Source organism: Carassius gibelio, chromosome A7 (assembly GCF_023724105.1).
Source record: "Carassius gibelio isolate Cgi1373 ecotype wild population from Czech Republic chromosome A7, carGib1.2-hapl.c, whole genome shotgun sequence".
Classification (NCBI taxonomy): Eukaryota; Metazoa; Chordata; class Actinopteri; order Cypriniformes; family Cyprinidae; genus Carassius; species Carassius gibelio.
In genome coordinates this window covers 6,666,037-6,685,561 of record NC_068377.1, presented here as the reverse complement: position 1 = coordinate 6,685,561, position 19,525 = coordinate 6,666,037, and the positions used below count along the sequence as shown (strand labels likewise).

At 35.9% G+C, this 19,525-nt stretch overlaps 1 protein-coding gene across 3 annotated transcripts in view; it reads left to right on the top strand.

Annotated features, from left to right (window-relative positions):
• LOC128016518 (F-actin-monooxygenase MICAL2) overlaps positions 1–19,525 on the top strand; it is a 48,248-nt gene that overhangs the window by 6,165 nt on the left and 22,558 nt on the right. For 2 of the 3 annotated variants that reach the window (XM_052601074.1, XM_052601073.1), the window contains 6 exons: positions 6,142–6,497; positions 11,897–12,104; positions 13,318–13,434; positions 16,263–16,364; positions 18,725–18,880; positions 19,328–19,428. In XM_052601074.1, coding sequence (XP_052457034.1) covers positions 6,237–6,497; positions 11,897–12,104; positions 13,318–13,434; positions 16,263–16,364; positions 18,725–18,880; positions 19,328–19,428 — 945 coding nt within the window. In that variant the 5' untranslated portion in view covers positions 6,142–6,236. Of the gene's footprint in view, positions 1–3,248; positions 3,627–6,141; positions 6,498–11,896; positions 12,105–13,317; positions 13,435–16,262; positions 16,365–18,724; positions 18,881–19,327; positions 19,429–19,525 lie in introns of those variants that run through there. The other variant, XM_052601075.1, reaches the window with a different exon arrangement.

Below are 19,525 nucleotides of genomic sequence, written 5' to 3'. Positions count from 1 at the left end.
ATGGACAAAACTTGCTTCATTTCGAAATGCACATAATTTTTGTTTGTAATGAAAACCATATTATCATTGAAGTCACCATTAAATCAAACTTGACAGTTCTTATTTATTTCTATTATTTTACAAATCATGCAATATGGTATAGTGTATTGAGGTCCTCATAAGTATTGCTCAGATAACTTTATTAATTGATAATCTGTCTTTATTAATCAATTATTAATATTTTTTCAAGTGAGCCTGGGTTTAATATATTCAATAGTACTTAGTGTTTCTTAATTTATCTTTTTTTTATTTTTTTTTACTATTTTACTTTAATATAATTTTACTGTAATGATCATTTTTTTCATTATCATTACTGTTATGGTACATTTTCTGTTAGATTCACTAACATATTATTCTTCAAAGTGAAAGAATGAGCCTTATAAAACTATTTTTATAACCGTCTCTGCAAACCGTTATCCTCCTGAGTGCTTTGCCAAACTTACACGAGTGTCCTAAGATATATTTCCTTCTGGAAAGGGTCAGGCTACTTCTAAGACGGCCCACAGCTGCTCTGTCTCGCACTCTCACTTCTGTGTGAATGAAGGACTTTCTTATGAGATGTTCTCTGAGGCCACTTAGATAACACACTGTTTGTTCTTTGTACTTGCAAGACGGCTTCATTTTGTTTTGGCAGTCTTTCGTGAAGCAGTGTCTTTCCTGCAAGTATGAGACACTGGGAGCGTGTTTGCAGCTTGGGGAAAGGTTAAGCCCATGAGGGATGCTGGGAAACATTGTTTTCTGAGATTGCAGGCCTAATGTCTTCTTATCAGATGGGGGTTCCTTCCTGCTTTTCTTTTGTATAGGGTGGAAATTAAGTCCGTTACGTTCAGCTCTCAGTTTTCTCTCTGTTTCCTCACTGACATCAGCTTCCTTTTGTTTGGTCTGATAGCTGGAAGCTCTCTACAGTAACAACGGCCAGCTGCATGCTTCATGTCGTGGATCTGTTTTTCTTGCAGTCATATAGGCTGGCGGACTGTGTCCTGGACTTTTAATGATAATAAAGGGTGTGGACTGTGACTTAAGTTCATCAAACTGGCTCCACACATGAAAACTAAATCAGTGTCTCACGTATGATTAGGCATGTGATTTTCTTTTATGAATATATCACTGTAAACCCTAAAGCTCAAAGTAATTGTAACGAGAATATCAAGCGGTAGTTCAGTCATTCTCATTAACCGTTTGAGCCACTGTGCATGATTGCAACTGAAACCTTCCCACAAGTAAATTTTAAGTGCAGTCAAATTTGCATATTCAATATTTCTCCCTAAAAGAAGTTTTTATTATTATTATTATTATTATTATTATTATTATTATTATTGATTTAGATTTTTTTTTTCTGTTTTTTGATAGTTGTATTTATTTGGTCAAAATACAGCAGTAACATTTGTTAAATATTAATTTTTTTTTAAATAACTTGAAGGAATTTCCATCAGTCTTCAGTGTTACATAATCCTTCAGAAAACATAAAAATAATCATTAAAAGCTACAGCAAAACCATTTATAATGTTACATGCTATAAATGCTGTTCATTGAACATTCTATTTATCAAAGAATACTGAAAAAAATTTATGATTTCTGTAAGATCAAGTGACACTAAATGCTGGAGTAACTGGAGTTAAAATTAAACTTCCATCACAGGAATAAATTACATTTAAAAATATTTAAATTATATATATATATATATATATATATATATATATATATATATATATATATATATATATATATATATATATATATATATATATATATATATATATATATATAATTATATTTATTTTACTCTATTTTTGATCAAATAAATGCAGCCTTGATTAGCTTAGATTTCTTTAAAAAAAACATATATTCACGTTTATTCATAATAAACTTGAAGTGTATGTAGTATTATGTAGAAACTGATGGCGTCTGAGGCAGACCTATTATGAAGACATTTAACATCAGTGGAATTCCCATCAATGCATTAAAACGGCAAACTTGATTGTATTTTAATAAGTGCACTTTCACAATTATTCCCAGGAATGTTTTTCCTGTTGTGTGTGCATGCTGGGATACGCGTTTGTGTATGTGCACACATTTTTACTGGTGTTCTGTGGGTTAGTGCGTCTGCCCGCAGTGGCCCTTTCCATTCTGTCAGATGGTGAAGTCATGGTATGTAAGTCAGCACAATGCAGATTCAGCTGGAAGAGCAAACGGAATGCCTCTGCAGATGGATCTAATAGCTGTTTTCTGACATGCCAGCTGCTCAGTTATAGTTATTGACACATTTTAATTAAGCCTTTCAAGCATACATTCTTAAAAGACCACATATTGCTGCTATGCGTTTGGATGCAGTAGCTGCTATTGTGGCTAAGAAGTTGCATGTTTGTAATGCTTTAACAAGTTTGTTTGCAATAAAATAATTCAGCTGAAAGTCTCCAGCTATGTTGAATTAACATGCTATTGCTAACATAGTATTCTTACTATTTCTACATAAAGTATGTGTACTTGTATGCACATTTTGTGCTTGCATGAAAACCTGGATAACTTATACATTTACCAAATTGTGCAGTATACAACAGAGATTTAAAAAAAGTCACTGGGAACAAAGAAAAGAAAAATTAGGGTGGTCTTGAAATCATAATGAAGAAAAAAGCCTGTTTAAAGGATCTCAAAAAGAAAGTGGTGTGGCATAATTTATTTTATTATCTTCTAGAAAATAAGCAGCAATGAAGCTTTGATTAAAACTTTTTTTTTTTTTTTTTTTGTCAGCCAGGTCGAAGTCATTTGGTGTAACTAACACACTTATGTAGTAATGGATTGTAAAATATAATGCGAAACAACAATTCCGAAACACTTTATTATAATTATATGATTTAGCATGATATTTGTAAATACATTTAAAAATACATTGAAAAAGCTTTTTGAAAATATACAGATTAATATGTACATTTTCATGTATTCAAGGTTTATGGAAAATAAGTAATGATTTACTTGAATGCACCACGTTACATGAATACAAATTGTACAAAAACTTTCCACATTTCAAATTGATTAAAACCATTTTCATTATTATTTTCCACTGTTTTGATGAATGATTCAATGATCCATACATAAATTGGTTATTTGCAGTACATTGAAGGTGTTTGCAGCCTCATATTTTTCAGTTGTGTCAACTGCGTTGCCTCTGCAGAGCCTGTTTTCACAGTCACGCAAATAGTGACTCATATATTTGTATGTGTGCTCTGATGCACAACTATGTTCGGCTTCTGGCTGCTGGAATGCAGTGTACGCCAGCATTAGCGCGTCTGTCTCCAGTGGACTTCATCTAACAGCCACATGACAAGAGCTGACACATCCCCTCACTTAGACCACCTCTAGCAAAACAGTGTCCTATAAACACACCCAACTGAGATCTGGCCTCACTAGAGCTGCCATCGTGCCTCAAAATGCAGACTGAATGGTCTGTGTCATTGTAGCAGTAGATCTTTGACTGCAAGTTTAACAGTATGATGTATACATGGGGAACTAGAGCGAGGTCTTTATGGAAGGACTGAAATATTCAAGTAACCGCAGAGATGCATCCACTACTGCCTATGTTTCAACTCCAGGTTTGTTTTTAAAGCAGTAGTTCACCTGAGAATTACAATTTGGTTTGCTTTTACTTATTCTCATCGGTTTCATTTTCTTTATGTTCAATCTTTTGCATAGACAAACTAAGTGCCTTGAGATTTTTTTTTAGGGAATACAAAGTTAACTTTCAGCTTATTGGTCATGCTGAGTTATTGTATTGTTACGTCTTGTCTGTGTTGTTCTGTCTAAAGACTCTTATTGTGAAGTTTATTTGGTTCTGTGGATGTGTTTCCTGTTTCTTCAGTTCCCTTGGTTACTAAAATTCTTGGTTTGTTTCTATAGTTACAGATTGAGTTCACCTGTGTCTTGTTGAGTTTATTGTTAGCCCTGTTGCCCTATGTTTTTAACTTCAGTTGTCAGTTGTTGTCTTTGCATTTGTTTGTAATGCTGTTGCGGTTATGGTCTTTTTCCCCAAAGTGGAGAGCAAAATATCTCTGTCTTTCCCTTTATACCATTAGACACTGACTCACCGCAAAAATCAAGCGGATGTCCTGTCCCAAAGAAAAATTTGTTCTGGAGTAAAATGAGTCTAGTATTACAGGGCAAATCAAATCTACCCTGTCTGCTTTCATCTTCATATCCAAACAGAAAAGGACATGTTTTTTTTTTTTTTTTCATATTATGGACATTTTGTATCTAATAAAATATTCACAGACTGTATGTGTGTGTATAGTTACAGTAAAGGACTTTTCTATGTGGTATTAGGTTTATTCTTGAAAGTGTTCTTATGTTTTGTGACGTCTATAAAGTGTTTATTATCTAAAGGAAGTTGAGGGGCTTTGAAATCTTATAAGAGAGTTTACTGAAATACACACCAGTGGAGATAATGCCAGGGTAGCGATATTTCCCCAACTGCCTACAAAAGAGCACCTCTGTCCTGTTCACAGTTCAGCAGGGCAAAGTTGCAAAACAAACAGTTTTTTCTATGCATTCGGCAAAAGTGCACGGCTAGCGGTCTGGAAAAATCAGCTGTTATCTCCAGTCAACAGTAAGATTCTGTGAATGGATTATCTGATGTATTCAACATCAAAACGCTGTCTGTCTGTCAAAAAACTAAAGAAAGAAGATATTTCATCTTCTGTTGCTGTTGCTGTACTTTTTAATGAATCAGATTACATTTTAAAGAATTTGTTTCTACAGTGTGTGTGGCCTTCTGCCCTAGGCAATAATATAGTATGGCAACCTACATTGCAGTGGATTTAAAACAAACGGCATTTACATTTTTCCTGGCAGCCACGTCAATGTGTGTCAAAGATAAAGCTAAAAAAAGAATTAAAAAAATGTTTAGAAGGCATGTGCAAGTTCTTAGAAATGTAGTCAGTAGCCACATTCAGATTGTAGGCTACTTGCTTCTCATGTGAATCTGTAAAAACTAAATTTAGTTTAAAAATAATTATACGTGTTACAGTGTGTACTGTTTGTAATAACTATTTTAAAATCATAAAAATGCTTACCTGTTGCTGCCATAACAATGACCCGTTTCAAATGTTAACGTGCATTTCTTTATTTTTGTTCTTAACAGCTCCCACTCACTGTGGTGGAGCAGCTGTGAAATATTTCTCCTGTAAACACTTTCCAGCATTTCAGTAATAAATATGCGTGCAAATTACAGTGAAGTGCAAAAAAGTAGCCAAAAAAGATTTAAATGGTGAATTTTTAAGTGATTTCTTCTTGTAAACTCAAAGGTGTGAATTCGGATGGCAATGACCCTCATGTTTGTCAAAAAGCAATAGGTTATTCGGCTGGGGATTTTTACACAGTGGTGAGAGAAAAACACCAACGTCCTGGACTCAGACAGCAATAAAATCACAGACCACCCCCTGTAAATACTGCAAAAAACTTACTTCCAATGATAAATAATTACTGACCAAATAGGGCTTTTGTATTCATATTAAAAAAAAAATAATTTTTAATAGTTTTCAAGAAAAGTCTAAATTGAATAACAATTATTAAAGTGTGGTGTAAACATTAAACAAAAAGTTATTTATTTTCTTTAAACCTTAAAACGGTGTAAACCTTAATCACTAGTAATATACAAAGGTTTATATATTTTATTTTACCTGTAGAGTGAATTATATCTGAATTTTTATTTTATAAATATTATACTTTTTTAGGTGTACCTTATGACATTTTACACCGGGAGCTAACCTTGCATTTTCTTAAAAGGGTACAACGTATTTGTTATTTTTAGACATGTTGACTCTGACGCATGGTACTGTTTAATGTTTCTTTTCTTTCATATTGGTAGCATCACACGATTTTAATTTAGCAGAAAAAAAAAAAAAAAAACATATATTTAATAAACATATATATTTATATTGTATTATTTTTTAAAGAATTAATAACAAAAGAAAAAATAGGAGTGTCGAGTCATTTAACTAACTTTTTTAGTAGTGATGAATATTGTGACAAGTTTTGAAAGGCCAAGCCTCATACTGTACTTTTTTATGTTATTTTAATTCAAACTAAAATATATTTAATTATTTTTTTCAGATTTCGCAATGGGTGAGTAGACCGAAGTGTGGGCGTAGCTGTTCAGTGGAGAAAGATATCACAAGCATAGTGTCCACATTCTCACAAAATAGACAATGGGCAAAGCCGAAGATGAGAAGAACCAGACAGGACGGCTATTTGAGAACTTTGTTCAGGCCACTGACTGCAAAAGCACCCTGCAGGCCTTCAATATCATGTGCGGTTACCTTGAGCTTGACCCTCTGGAGCACAGCAGCTTCTACAGCGGCCTGAAGAGCACGGTGACCAGCTGGAAAGCCAAAGCCCTTTGGAGTAAGCTGGACAAGAGAGCCAGCAACAAAGAGTACAAGAATGGCAAAGCCTGTGAGGGCATTAAGGTAAGCTTGCAAAATGCCAAGACAATAACAATACTGGAATATGTTAGAATGTTTAAATGAGCTGGTAAACCTTTGTTGAGATCAATATCAACCAAATATTTCATTGTTTTATAGATTCCATCTCAGATTTTCCTTGATTTTTGTATGCAATGACATCGATTTATACTGTATGACATCATGGACACATATTGTTTGTTAGATGAGGACTCTCTGACTCTTTTATTGTAGTTTAATTGGTGTGTGTTGTGAGGCAAACATCTACTATTGCTCATACTATCACACAAGTCGCCCTGCGCCATTTGTGCTACTGATAATGAATTCCTCAGATTTGTGCAAATGCCACAAATTTCACATTCCTCCTGATGCCGTAACAAAGACTGATCCCACTCTTGGGATTTCATTCATCTTTGCAGAATATAATAAAAAATGTACATGTTAATAGCCAAATTCCCCAACGCATCTATTTATGAAAACATTGATCACATTTCGAAATCACATTTAAAGTCAAAACTATAATGCAACAAAGACCAAATTATTCTTGGAGACACTCTCCGGACATTTGAATTCTCTGCGTTCCAGTACGAACCTGAAGCAACTTATAGTTCACTCAAAAATGTATTAATCATTTAAAAATGTACTCAATCATTTAATCACAATCATGTCATGTAAGCTCAATATGCAAGTTTTAAACTTAAGAATAAACCTCACTGCTTCTTGCGGATCAAGCATGCACATTAGAGAGGCACAGAAGACTTGGAATCATATGGGTTACTTTTACAATTTTTTGATGTAGTTATTGTATCTTGAAAACTTTGGCTGATTTGACTTTTGATGGATGGATGGGTGAAAATTAGAAAATTAGAAAATCTAAAAAATATGGATGAATATGGATTTGTGTTCCCATAAGATAAAAGGATGTGAGGGTAAATAAATGATAACAATTTTCTTTTTTGGGAGAACTATCCTTTTAAATTAAGTCTCAGTATTCCTTATGCATAGCTGCCTGTCATTTTGGCTTATGCTTAAAGCTTATGCATAGTAAAATCATAAAAATAATACAACCTGTACAATTGCACATCTTAGAGCCGTTAATATCTAAAAGCCTCTCTTGGGATCAGTGTTCCAGTGAGTTACACTCATAATAACACTCTCCCAAAGACGGCATCACAAGAGAAGATCAGACTCTTGGCTGGTTCATTATGAGAACTTCCCCCTTCTCACACACACACACACACACACACACACACACACCCCACACACACACACACTCTGAAAGGCTGCATGGAGTCAGGCCCAGCTTATTGTTAATAAGCGTTTAAAGTGTTTCAAAGAGCATAATTAAACAAGTGCACTTCATACGAGCAATAAACGGCCCACCAACGTTTGTGGTGTGAAGCATTGCAATTATGCAGCTCTTTTTAGTGTGTAATTTACCTCTTTGTAATAAAGATGGTAATTACAGTATATACAGGATGAGGGGCTGTTCTGCACACTTTAATCAAAGCCAGAACAGTGTTGCATGATGGCACTGTTTCAGACAAGTCAGGTATGCTGTAACTGCAAAAGTTTTCATAAAGAGTTGTATTAAGTATTTGGCCCTTACTAGTTTGAAGTTTTAGGGTTTTTTACCCTCTCTCCATCCATCATTGATCAGACAAACAGCTTGTCGCACCTCAAACTCACGCTGTTGGTTGAGTCAGGGGCTGTCTTTCTGAATTGCTGAAAGAGAAAAAGCAATGTTTTGAACGCAACAGAGAGTGTCTTTACTTTTCTGGAATCCAACCTCTATAGTTTTGCACATTAAACTGGCATAGGAAAGGTGTTTTAACATTCTGATGAATAGCAGACCATCTGCCCCTTCATCCTGTTGTGACTCGAGTTGCGGGGGAAAAAAAGGTGTGGTTTAGGAAGAGTGACACAATATCACTGCTCACCAGCCTACAACTGTCTGCCAGATTCACAGTCTGTCCAGGATATGAGCTCATTCTCTCTTTATCAACCAGTGGGCCAGCTCAACTGCCTCTTTTATTGTTTTATACTGGCTTTATTACTATTGCAGAGAACTCAGAGGCTTAATCTCAAAGTTTAGACAGTCACTGCAAACAAAATAAGCAAAACTAATAACAGGCAGTGAGTGCTTTTTGATTTTTGATTCTTGTGTCATTCATATTAACACACCCACACACACACACATACATATATATATATATATATATATATATATATATATATATATATATATATATATATATATATATATATATATATGATTATGTTTAGTGATTTACTACATAGGTTTCAGGAATAGTTGAATAGTTCTGATTATACACAATTTTAGCTGTGCCAGTTTCGTGACTTTTTTATTACTGTCTTTTTTATTATTAATAATAACTCCACATATTTGCAGGAAGTCTCCAATTGCTCAGCAAGGCTGCATTTATTTGTAAGTGGTAAGTGATTTAATGACAAAATTTTATTTTTGGGGTGGAGTATCACTTTAAAACTCTGGTGGAAACAGACATTGCTTGATTTTTGGAGGTATTAGCCTCCATTTGCTCTCAATTTAATTTCATTATGAAAACATCAAATTTCATCACAAAAAGTATTTTGATACTTCTAATACTATGGGCAACCAAAAACATGTTTGATTTTGAGCACCCACCGATAGACAGGAAACAGCTCCATGCTGACTCGACAGGAAACTTCACCACTGGATTTACTCTTCTGTTCGGTTTCAGGGTGGGGATGAGCAGAAACAAAAGAGTTATCATTGTGTTCATATCTGCTCTGACTGATGGAGCGTTTCATTAGTCTGTGGGGATGGTAAATGGGGATGGATTGGTTGCGTGGCTCTTTTCTGAATAGGCTGCCTTTGTTCATTCTCTGTGGCTTTTAGTTAAGGTAAAGTCAAACAGAAACTGTGCACCTGGTCTGTCAGTATGTTCTGGTGGTAACTGGTCCAGCCAGTGTAATCAAAAGCAGCAGTACAGAGATAGACCTGTCCAGACAGTGCAGTGGCCACCTGTGTCTGCCAGCCTCATACCTGCAGCACTGAGGAATAACAGATCTCCCCTCAGGCATTTAATACATTCTTGTTTTCTCTGTATGCATTCCTCCAACCCCAATACTTTCACCACTACTGCTACACTGCTGTAGATACTTGTAGCCCCACAGCTCAAAAACACACTCCTGTTGATACTAGAAGTCTTGTTACTTCAGATAAAACAATTTATATTAATTTTTTCAACCCTGTTACTCACAAATATCCAAACAAGTTTTGTTGATACCTGCAATCTTATTTAAAATACACAATTTCTATTGATTCTTTCAACCCTGATACTCACAAATGCACAAACACACTCTTACTCATACTTTTAGTCTTGTTACTTAAAAATATACAGTTGCTGTTGATATTTTCAACACTGTTGCTTAGAAAACACACACAGTCAATATTGCTATTTTTAAATATCGGATATGTTATTAAAAAAATACACGAACACAGTTTTGCTGACCCTTTTTAATCTGGTTACTTAAAATACACTTTTTCTATTGATTCTCTCAACCCTGTTGCACACAAATTCACAAACTCCTACTGATACTCTTAATCTTGTTACTTAAATATAGAAAATTGGTGTTAATATATTCAGCCCTGTTACTTAAAAATTTACATTTTGTAGATTCATTTTAATACCGTTAAGCCTCTTACTCAACATTACAGTCACATTCCTATTGGCACTGTCAACCCTGTTATTCACACACACAAACACACAAAAATGTCCCCACAAGGTCAAAATTACAGGTATTTCTACCTGTGAGATTTTGTCAGTTTTAACTTCCTTCTGAAAAACTGGGAACATTTCCCCCCAAAGAATATCTAAGTAATGACACACACACACACTATACTTTAAACCATGTTACTTACAAATACGGTCGTCATGATTTTGCCAAGTACAACATGTTCCAGGATCAACATCTTTTGTTGATCCTGGATCAACATTATTATAAAAAATATAGACTTAACCCAATCCCTACCCCTAAACCTCCATAATTTATTCCTAAAATCAGTGGGAAATGATAGCTGATTAACAAGGGTCTAGAATAACCTAACCCTGATTGTAAGCCTAAAACAGATCATTTCTGAAAAGTTATATCTCAATTCTGATTGGTTGATTGGCATGTTCACCCCATTTAGAATGTGTGTCTATATTTGTAAGAGGAGCGTGATTTCACCAAGTTTAAAATGTTCCTGGATTCACATCTTTGATAATCCTGGAACATGTTGAACTAGGTGAAATCACACTCCTCTTACAAATACACACACACATATATATATATTTCTAAACTTTTCTTGTTGTTTCTAAATACATTTGTACATACACACAAATCACTGACTAAATCACTTATTTTTAATCACATTATCTGTGCTTCTAGAATGCTGGGATCTGTAAATAGCCACAACTGACACAGTGCCAGGGACAACTATCCATACAGGCATTGAGGTCTACATAAACATGATAAGATCCAGGATCAGGAGGGGCTGAAACCCGAGTGTATCACAATATTGATCACAGCACAGTCAGAGAGTCTTTGCCGTACACACTGTGACAGGAAACGCTAGCTGCCCTCACTGCTGCTTCCTTATTTTGAGGTCAATTAACCATTCTGAAGTTGACGGAAATCAAAGGAGGGGTAGGAAGTGAATAGATCAAGTAGAAAAAAAAAGTCACATTGTACCATCTGGACTAAAAATGAGCTAAAGCTTTGCATGATGAAAGTCCAAGATGTGGCTCTCTTCTGTGACTCAAGAATAGATATGTGTGGAGATCATCTCCTCACAAAAAAACTAATCTTTCATCAGTAAACCAGAGAGGATGAAGTCATACCCACAGCAGGCATTCTCAGACACGTCCCGGAACCTGACGTCTTGACTTCATCCACTCATACAAGCCTGTTTCATGAATCATGCCTTTGAACTGTGATTTAATGCTGAGGAAATCACACACGCGCCTCCAGTTATTGGCACTGGTTGTTATGTGGTGTTTGGATAAACATTTGCATTAGAGCTTCACTTTCTTTGAGCTTGTATGCTAAGATTTTCTGCTTTCAATGATACTTCCTGAAAGAGTGGGCAAAAGCTGTTTGCTTACCGCAGAGTAAAATAGGCTCCTTAAATTTCAATAAAGATTATAAAGTGCACAGTGGTCCTAGAGAGAAAGAGTTGTCTTAGATCTCTGTATTCCCTTCTTTTATACAGTATATACTTGTGGAATTTTAAAAGGCAATGAAAACAAAAGCATCACCCATTTGTTCTGTACTGTCTCTGTTTTTTAAATGGAAAGAGTGACCTTGGTTAAGTTCTTACCCTGCTGATTCTCTCAATTTCTGATTGTAACTTTCAGTGCTTGATAATTGGAGGAGGCCCCTGTGGCTTGCGGACTGCCATCGAGTTAGCTTTCCTCGGAGCCAAAGTAGTGGTGATAGAGAAGAGAGATACATTCTCCAGGAACAACGTCTTACATCTCTGGCCCTACACCATTCATGACCTCAGGGCTTTAGGAGCCAAGAAGTTCTATGGAAAGTTCTGTGCTGGAGCAATAGACCACATCAGTGAGTTAACTGAAACGACTTCTCATTCTCTGCATATTATAAGCAACCTATCATAACTTCCTTGTTTAAAGCAGTAGTCATTTTTAGTTCTCCTTTTGATTCTTTTCCAAGCCCTTCCTTTATCTATACATGCAGTGTATGTGACATTTGAAGGTTATTACAGTGATATTTTACCAACAAAACCTACATTAAATATCCTGATAAGTTAAGTCTATTTAACTCATTTGAGGAAACGCATTCCCTCATGTTATTATAGATAGCTAAAACTAATACTATTATAAACATTTTTATTGAAATAAAGCTGAAATAAAAAGAATGTTGAGTTGGCTACTTATTAAGTTAAAGCACTAAAGTGACTAACTGGACATAAATAAAAACTTAAACTAAAAATAAAAATACATCTAAATAGTATTTTTTTTTTAAATGACAAAAGCACATCACATTTTTTGTAAAAAAAAATTCTATAAATTATTTAAAAAAAAAAAAAAAAATGACATAATCAAAATAATATATAAATAATACTATAACAGTTAATTCCCATTGAATTAACATAAATATTAAAGTACAAATAATTTAAAAGTCAAGTAGACTTAACTCTAATGTATTTTCTAATGTATATTTTGTTCAATTTTCTTGATTATAGTCATTAAGTTATTGCTTTCCATCAACATCCTTATTTCATAGCTGAATTTCAATAAAATGTATTGACTTAGTAGCATATTAACTATATTTCATCAAATAGATAATACATTTACAGTCTTAGCACCATCAATCTATCGCAGAATATTTTCTTTCTGTTGAAAACCGTTCAAAAGGCTGCTGTTTCCATACAGTGAAGTGGATTGCGACCACTGGCTCTCAAACCTTACATTTCAGTTTGTTCCTCGTATAAAGCTATCGCATGACCTTTCAGGATTTGGAATATTGCACATAAGTCATATGAACTACTTTCATGTTGCTTTAATGTCCTTTTAGGAGCTTGACAGACCCCATCCATTTTCACTGTATGGAAAAGAGATGATGATAGTATTTCAGTTTTTTTGAGATGACCGATTCAAATGAACAAGCACTAAGTGAAAATACTATCCTGCCACTCTAATGACAATATTTCTGTTCTCACATCTGTTAGTTCCACTGGTTGGTGTTTTTATAAGTGAGGCAGTGTTAGCGTGACTGTGACGCTAATGGTTCTTGCTCTGGCTGGGTTTGGCAGGCATTCGGCAGCTCCAGCTCATGCTCCTGAAGATCGCTCTGCTTCTGGGTGTGGAGTTTCACGTAAATGTGGAGTTCATCAAGCTGGTGGAGCCTCCAGAGGACCAGGAGAATGAAGGTTAGACTGACAGCCCCAGATCCAGACTAGACGTTCTCGCGACTAGCAGTCAGTCGAAAGTTTGGACACTCCTACTCCGTGTTTATTATCGCTACTTCCAGAATACTAAATATTTACATTAACATTTGGCAGACACTTTTTTTAAAATAGTGACTTGCATTGCATTCAAAGTACACATTTTCTATCAGTCCTTGCGTTCCCTGGACACGATGACCTTGGTGTTGCTAGCGCCATGCTCTGCTGTTTTTAGCTACTGAAAAGCTAGATGATAACACAAAACTACTGTATAAAAACAACACAAAAGATAATATGGGGTTATGTAGCAATCAAACTTTTCATTGGATATAATAAATGCACCAACTATACCCAGAATGTCCATATATCCCACTACTTTGATTTAATTAACTTTATATCCCATAGTTTCATTAGAAACCACATAAGCTTCTTGATGAATCTACCTGTAGGTTCTTTTGATTTAGCTGTCTCTGACATTTTCTCATGAGCTGGTTAAGGTTTCCTGGGCTGGTCTGTCATTACCAGGAAGATGAACGGATGGAGTGCTTCCTGCCTCACTATAATAGCTTTTTCCATGACAACCAAACAACACCTGCAGAGCTGTTAGTGCAATTTTAATGCCCATGGAAAAGTGTGCAGATCCACTTCACTCTCCCCTCCCGCATCTAATTGTCCTTTTATGACTACATACAGTGGCATTCCGAAAGTTTGGTAACCCCTTGCAGAATCTGTGAAAATGTGAATAATTAAGAAAATAAGAGAGATCATACTAAATGCGTGTTCATTTTTATTTAGTACTGTCCTGAGTAAGATATTGTGCATAAAATATGTTTGCATATAGTCCACAAGACATTGCTGTCATAGTCCACAAGACATAATTGCTGAAATTATTAAAATAACCCCATTCAAAAGTTTGGGAGCCCTTAGTTCTTAATACTGTGTGCTGTTACCTGGATGATCCTCGACTGTCTTTCTGTTTTGTGATGGTTGTGCACGAGTCCCTTGTTTGTTCTGAACAGTTAAACTGAGAACTGTTCTTCAGAAAAATCTTTAAGGTCCTGCAGATTCTTCAGTTTTCCAGCATCTTTGCATCTTTGAACCCTTTCCAGCAGTGACTGTATGATTTTGAGATCCATTTTTTGTTTTACACTGAGGACAATTGAGGGACTCAAACGCAACTATTAAAAAAGATTCAAACATTCACTGATTCTCCAGAAGGAAACCAGATGCATTAAGAGCTGGGGGGTGAAAACTTTTGAAGAAATTATATTTCAACAAAATAAGAAAAATTTGGACATCTTTGTGTTCAAAAGTTTTCAGCCCCCAACTCTTAATGCATCTTGTTTCCTTCTGGAGCATCAGTGAAGGTTTGAGCCTTTTTTAATAGTTGTATTTGAGTGCCTCAATTGTCCTCAGTGTGAAAAGATGATAATTTCACAAGATTCCTTGAGATTTCTAACCGATTAGTAGATCTTGATAATTAGAAACACCATTCATACTGTAGGTCCAAGGAGTGCATTTCCATATCTGGCCACTTTGGTCATCTATGGAAGAACAACATTGCGTAAGCTTCTCCCCTAGACTTCTAGACCATTAGCAATCTATCTTTCTCCCTTCAACAGCAATGACAGCAGGCTGATAAAACCAAAAGAGCTTTCTAAATTAAGAATGTGTGCTTGCTGTGACCCTGTACAATGACTTTGAGCGATACTCATGACCCTGGATCTAGTCCAGTTGGATCATGTAAGGTTCTTAGATTTGTGTTTATTTTGCTTTAAAGTTGTACTTTAAATGTTTGACATTGATGGTTTGCTTTTATTATTAATAACTGAATGACTTGCTGTGACTGGAATGCATGGCGATTTTTGGCAGGATTGCATAATGCACACAGGAGTAACATGACCTAATCTCGATGAAATATGTAGCTGTTAAAAAAATATGTTTTCTTTTAGCAGATTATTTTCATTTAAAACAACCTGTGGTTCAGCAAGAGCAGTCCTTCAGAAGTGAACTTGGGTGAAGTGTCTTGAAATATTTAGATATTTGTTTTTGTTAATCTATCGCTCCTCCCAGCTCCTGTCCTCCCCGGAAGAAAAAAATAGTGCTCAAATGTTGCTTTGGAGATTAAATGAGTTCCAAGGTTTGTATCAACTCCTAGATGCTTCTGAAATTCCTTATGGGAAATAAATATAGAAAGAACAGAATCAAATATTGGCATGCAGTAAGACTAGAGCTATAAAATGTTTGTGGATAACAGTTTTTGGACTTTGAGGCATTGTTGAAATCTCTTTTGAAATACAAAGATTGCTAGGGTTGTTTTCTAAGTAGACTGGCTTGACTATTTTTATTTCTCCTAACAAATGAGTCATAGCTGGCATGCAAGAGTATAGTGGTAGAAAATTAAAGTGGGTAACAGTGTTCCTGTAGCTCAAGCTGTAGAGCATTGTGTTAGCAAGCACAAGGTTGGGGGTTCGAATCCCGGGGAACACATGTTAGGAAACAAATTATTAGCCTGAATGCAATTTAAGTCGCTTTGGACAAAAGCATCTGCTAAATGCATACATACATTTAACTGCTCAGATAATTAAGTCTTATTCATATTTAAAACATCTAGCCAAATCAGAGGACATTTTGAGACACTGTTGAGATTTATTCTAAAACTCAAGAAGAAAAGCTAATAGATTACTTGGATCAATCTCTGAAAAGTAATCTGAAAAGCATCTGAAAACCTCATTGTTCTCTAGGAGATAATAACGAGATCTCTGTTTTGATCTGTCATTTTTCAGGCTGAATGAATGTGTTTGTTTCCGCAGGGCCGGGTTGGAGGGCAGAGATCCGGCCTGCGGATCACCCTGTGGCCGACTTCGACTTTGATGTTGTGGTGGGAGCTGATGGGAGACGAAACTCTTTAGAAGGTATAAGCCCAGATGGGTGGAAATGATGCAATAGCTGCTCAGTCATCATTAAAGAACTGCTCAGGAGAAATAAAATGTGTATGCCGTGCTGAATTACACCTATAATGCCGACTACAATAAACACACATGCAGCCCTTTGTTTGCACAGTAACCAAGAGGCTATAATAATCTTTGCTCTATGATTACACTGTTCCAGCAGTAACCAAAAATTTACCTTCCTAAAATATGGTAGCATGTACTTGAAAATAGCATGTCGCATGGTCTTTCAAAATATGTAATCGCACAATTCTCAACAAGTCACAAAATTTGAGGTTTCATTCTTTGCCATTTCATTATGTGCCAAAGTCAGAATATGAGCAAAATGGAAAATATAGGAATAGTTCACCCAAAAATGGAAATTTGCTGAAAATCTACTCACTCTCATGAGTGGATGAGTTTGTTTCTTCATCAGAACAGATTTGGCGAAATTTAGTATTACATCACTTGCTCTCCAGTGGATGATCTGAAGTGAATGGGTGCCGTCAGAATGACAGCCCATACCGCTGATGAAAACATCACAATAATCCACAATTATAGTGATATTTTTATCAGCTGTTTGGACTCTCATTCTGACGGCACCCATTCACTTCAGAGGATCCACTGGTAAACACATGATCCAAACTTCCAAATCTGTTTACATGAAGAAACAAACTCATCTAGATCTTGAATGGCCTGAGGGTGAGTATTTTTTCAGCAAATTTGAATTTTTGGGTGACCTATTCCTTTAAACAGCATTAATAAAACTTTTTAAGATAAAATCCAAACCCTCTCTTTGTTATGCGTTTCTATCATTAAAACAACCTCAGCAACTCTTAAAACTTGGCCCGTGCTCTTGGCTGAAGTCCCTAGAATGGATTGTTTTATCCAAGAAGGTTATTAAGCCATAAAATTGTGTTCTGCTGTGTAAAGAGAGACTGTATGATGTCACCAGCCACCCAACGGTTACACATGAGATCAGCGTGCTCTTAGAGTTTCTGAACACTTTTCAACTGATGATGTGTGTCTGTTGGACTCTGTTTTCTAGGTTCCTCATATTTTCACTTATCCCTAACCAAATGCTTTTTCCAAAAAAGGCCATTTGTGGGGCCTTCTAAGCTATTGCCCATTGCCCAATCATGAGTAACTTTAGGGGGAAAAGAACCCCAGCTCCTTTTGGACATTAAGTGAGCTAGTTCAAGACATCTTGGGAAAGTTAAATTTACCCCAATTTGAAGGCAGAGCAGCGGTCAGACGAAAACAGCTGGATTTGGACTGAAAAGTAGATGACGAAGAGAAGAACTGATGCCTTAGTGAATTAACAACAGGGCAGTAATGGAACAGTTCTGGCAATTAATCAAATCGGTGTTTGTTCATATAGAGAAGCAGTAGAGTCGACTCAACTCACTCATCATCAGCCATTAAAAATAAACAGCTTGTGCCGTTTTTGTAAAATTGGGAAGAACTTATTTGCCATTAGTGTTTAGTTCTAATACACAAAGACACAGTAATTTTCCCTCTTTTTCATAACTGAGCTCCAACACATCTTAATCGGGCATAATGCTATAAAAAATATATTTTTTTCCGAAAAAAACAAAACTGACAAACAATGAGAATCAGATTATTTTGTTGATCTCTTGGGACTCTATTTTTGAGTACAATTATTCTGAAAAGGCAGTCTTTAGCTTTTCATTTTTTGTGCAGACCAATCTCTCTTTATCCAAAGAGATTTACTTGACAGACTCTGTATATTCATGTTCAGTGATCAAAGGGATAGTTCACCCAAATATGAAGATTTTGTCATCATTTTCAAATTGTGTTTGTGATGTCACCGAATTCCAGCATCTCTACTTTACCTGTCACCATGCATTACAGGAAATACTCATTTGAAAGACATTTTTCAAAAATCTCAGCTTCATATTAATATACAGGAAAATAACAGTGTCATTCCTGTAAAATTAATCATGATACACATGAGATTTCAGCTTTAAAGCAGCTCTATAGAAGACAATGGTATCATAATTCAACTCTGTTTAGTTGTTTGAGTTCAGTTTAAGTGTCAATGATGCAATGTTTGTCCAACTCAATTCAGTTCAGTAGTATCAGTACAGTTAAATTGATGATGTTACTAAATATTAATTGTCTTTTAACCCCCAAAATATCTTCAGATTTGCAGTATTCAGTGTGAACTCTGTGAACCTAAAATAAGATTATAATACTGGTGTTTTTGCTGCGTTCGTTTACCTCGTTCAAACACGAGGAAGCAAACACAACGTTATTGCTTTAAAAAACCCTAAGTGCTTTTCCCCTTGCTCTATTCTCCTCCTCCTCTCTCTCTTTCTCAGGATTCAGGAGAAAGGAATTTCGTGGCAAACTGGCCATTGCCATAACGGCAAACTTTATCAACAGAAACACCACCGCTGAGGCAAAGGTGGAAGAGATAAGTGGAGTTGCCTTCATCTTCAACCAGAAATTTTTCCAGGATCTCAAACAGGAAACCGGTGAGCAATAAATGTCACATTAGCCACTAAAAATACACCACATTAGTCTAAACTAAGCATCCAGCCCTCTGTATAATAAAGAAATGTCTCAGAATCGTCTCAGCTATGTGCTTTCACTTCCTTCCCGCAATGTTTTCCACAAGCGTGTCAGTGTTATCTGCTGTATGGAGCGGCTATATTTCAGTTATCATCCTCCTGCTCTGATTTGTTACGTAAATGTTTATGCTTTAGGGGATCATGGGCATCCTCCCCTTCAAAAACTTCCGTATGCTTTGTATACCTGTCATGACTCGTACCCCTTTGAAACTGAATTCCTTCAAAATCCTGTATTAAACTCACTCTCTGACCTCACGAGCTTCGTTTTGTCATATTACAGGCATGAAGACGTTACTGATGAGAATCTCTGACACAGATTTAAGTAACACCGCGATTTTGTCTCCTTTGCAGGGATTGATTTAGAGAACATCGTCTACTACAAAGACAACACGCACTACTTTGTCATGACAGCTAAGAAGCAGAGCCTGCTGGACAAGGGTGTCATCATTCATGTGAGTTTGGTGCTTTGCTCTGTAGCAAGTGTTGAGTGAACTCTTTATCTCCGCTTCTTGCAAGACGGTGGGAAGGGGCGCCTAAAAACACATCAAA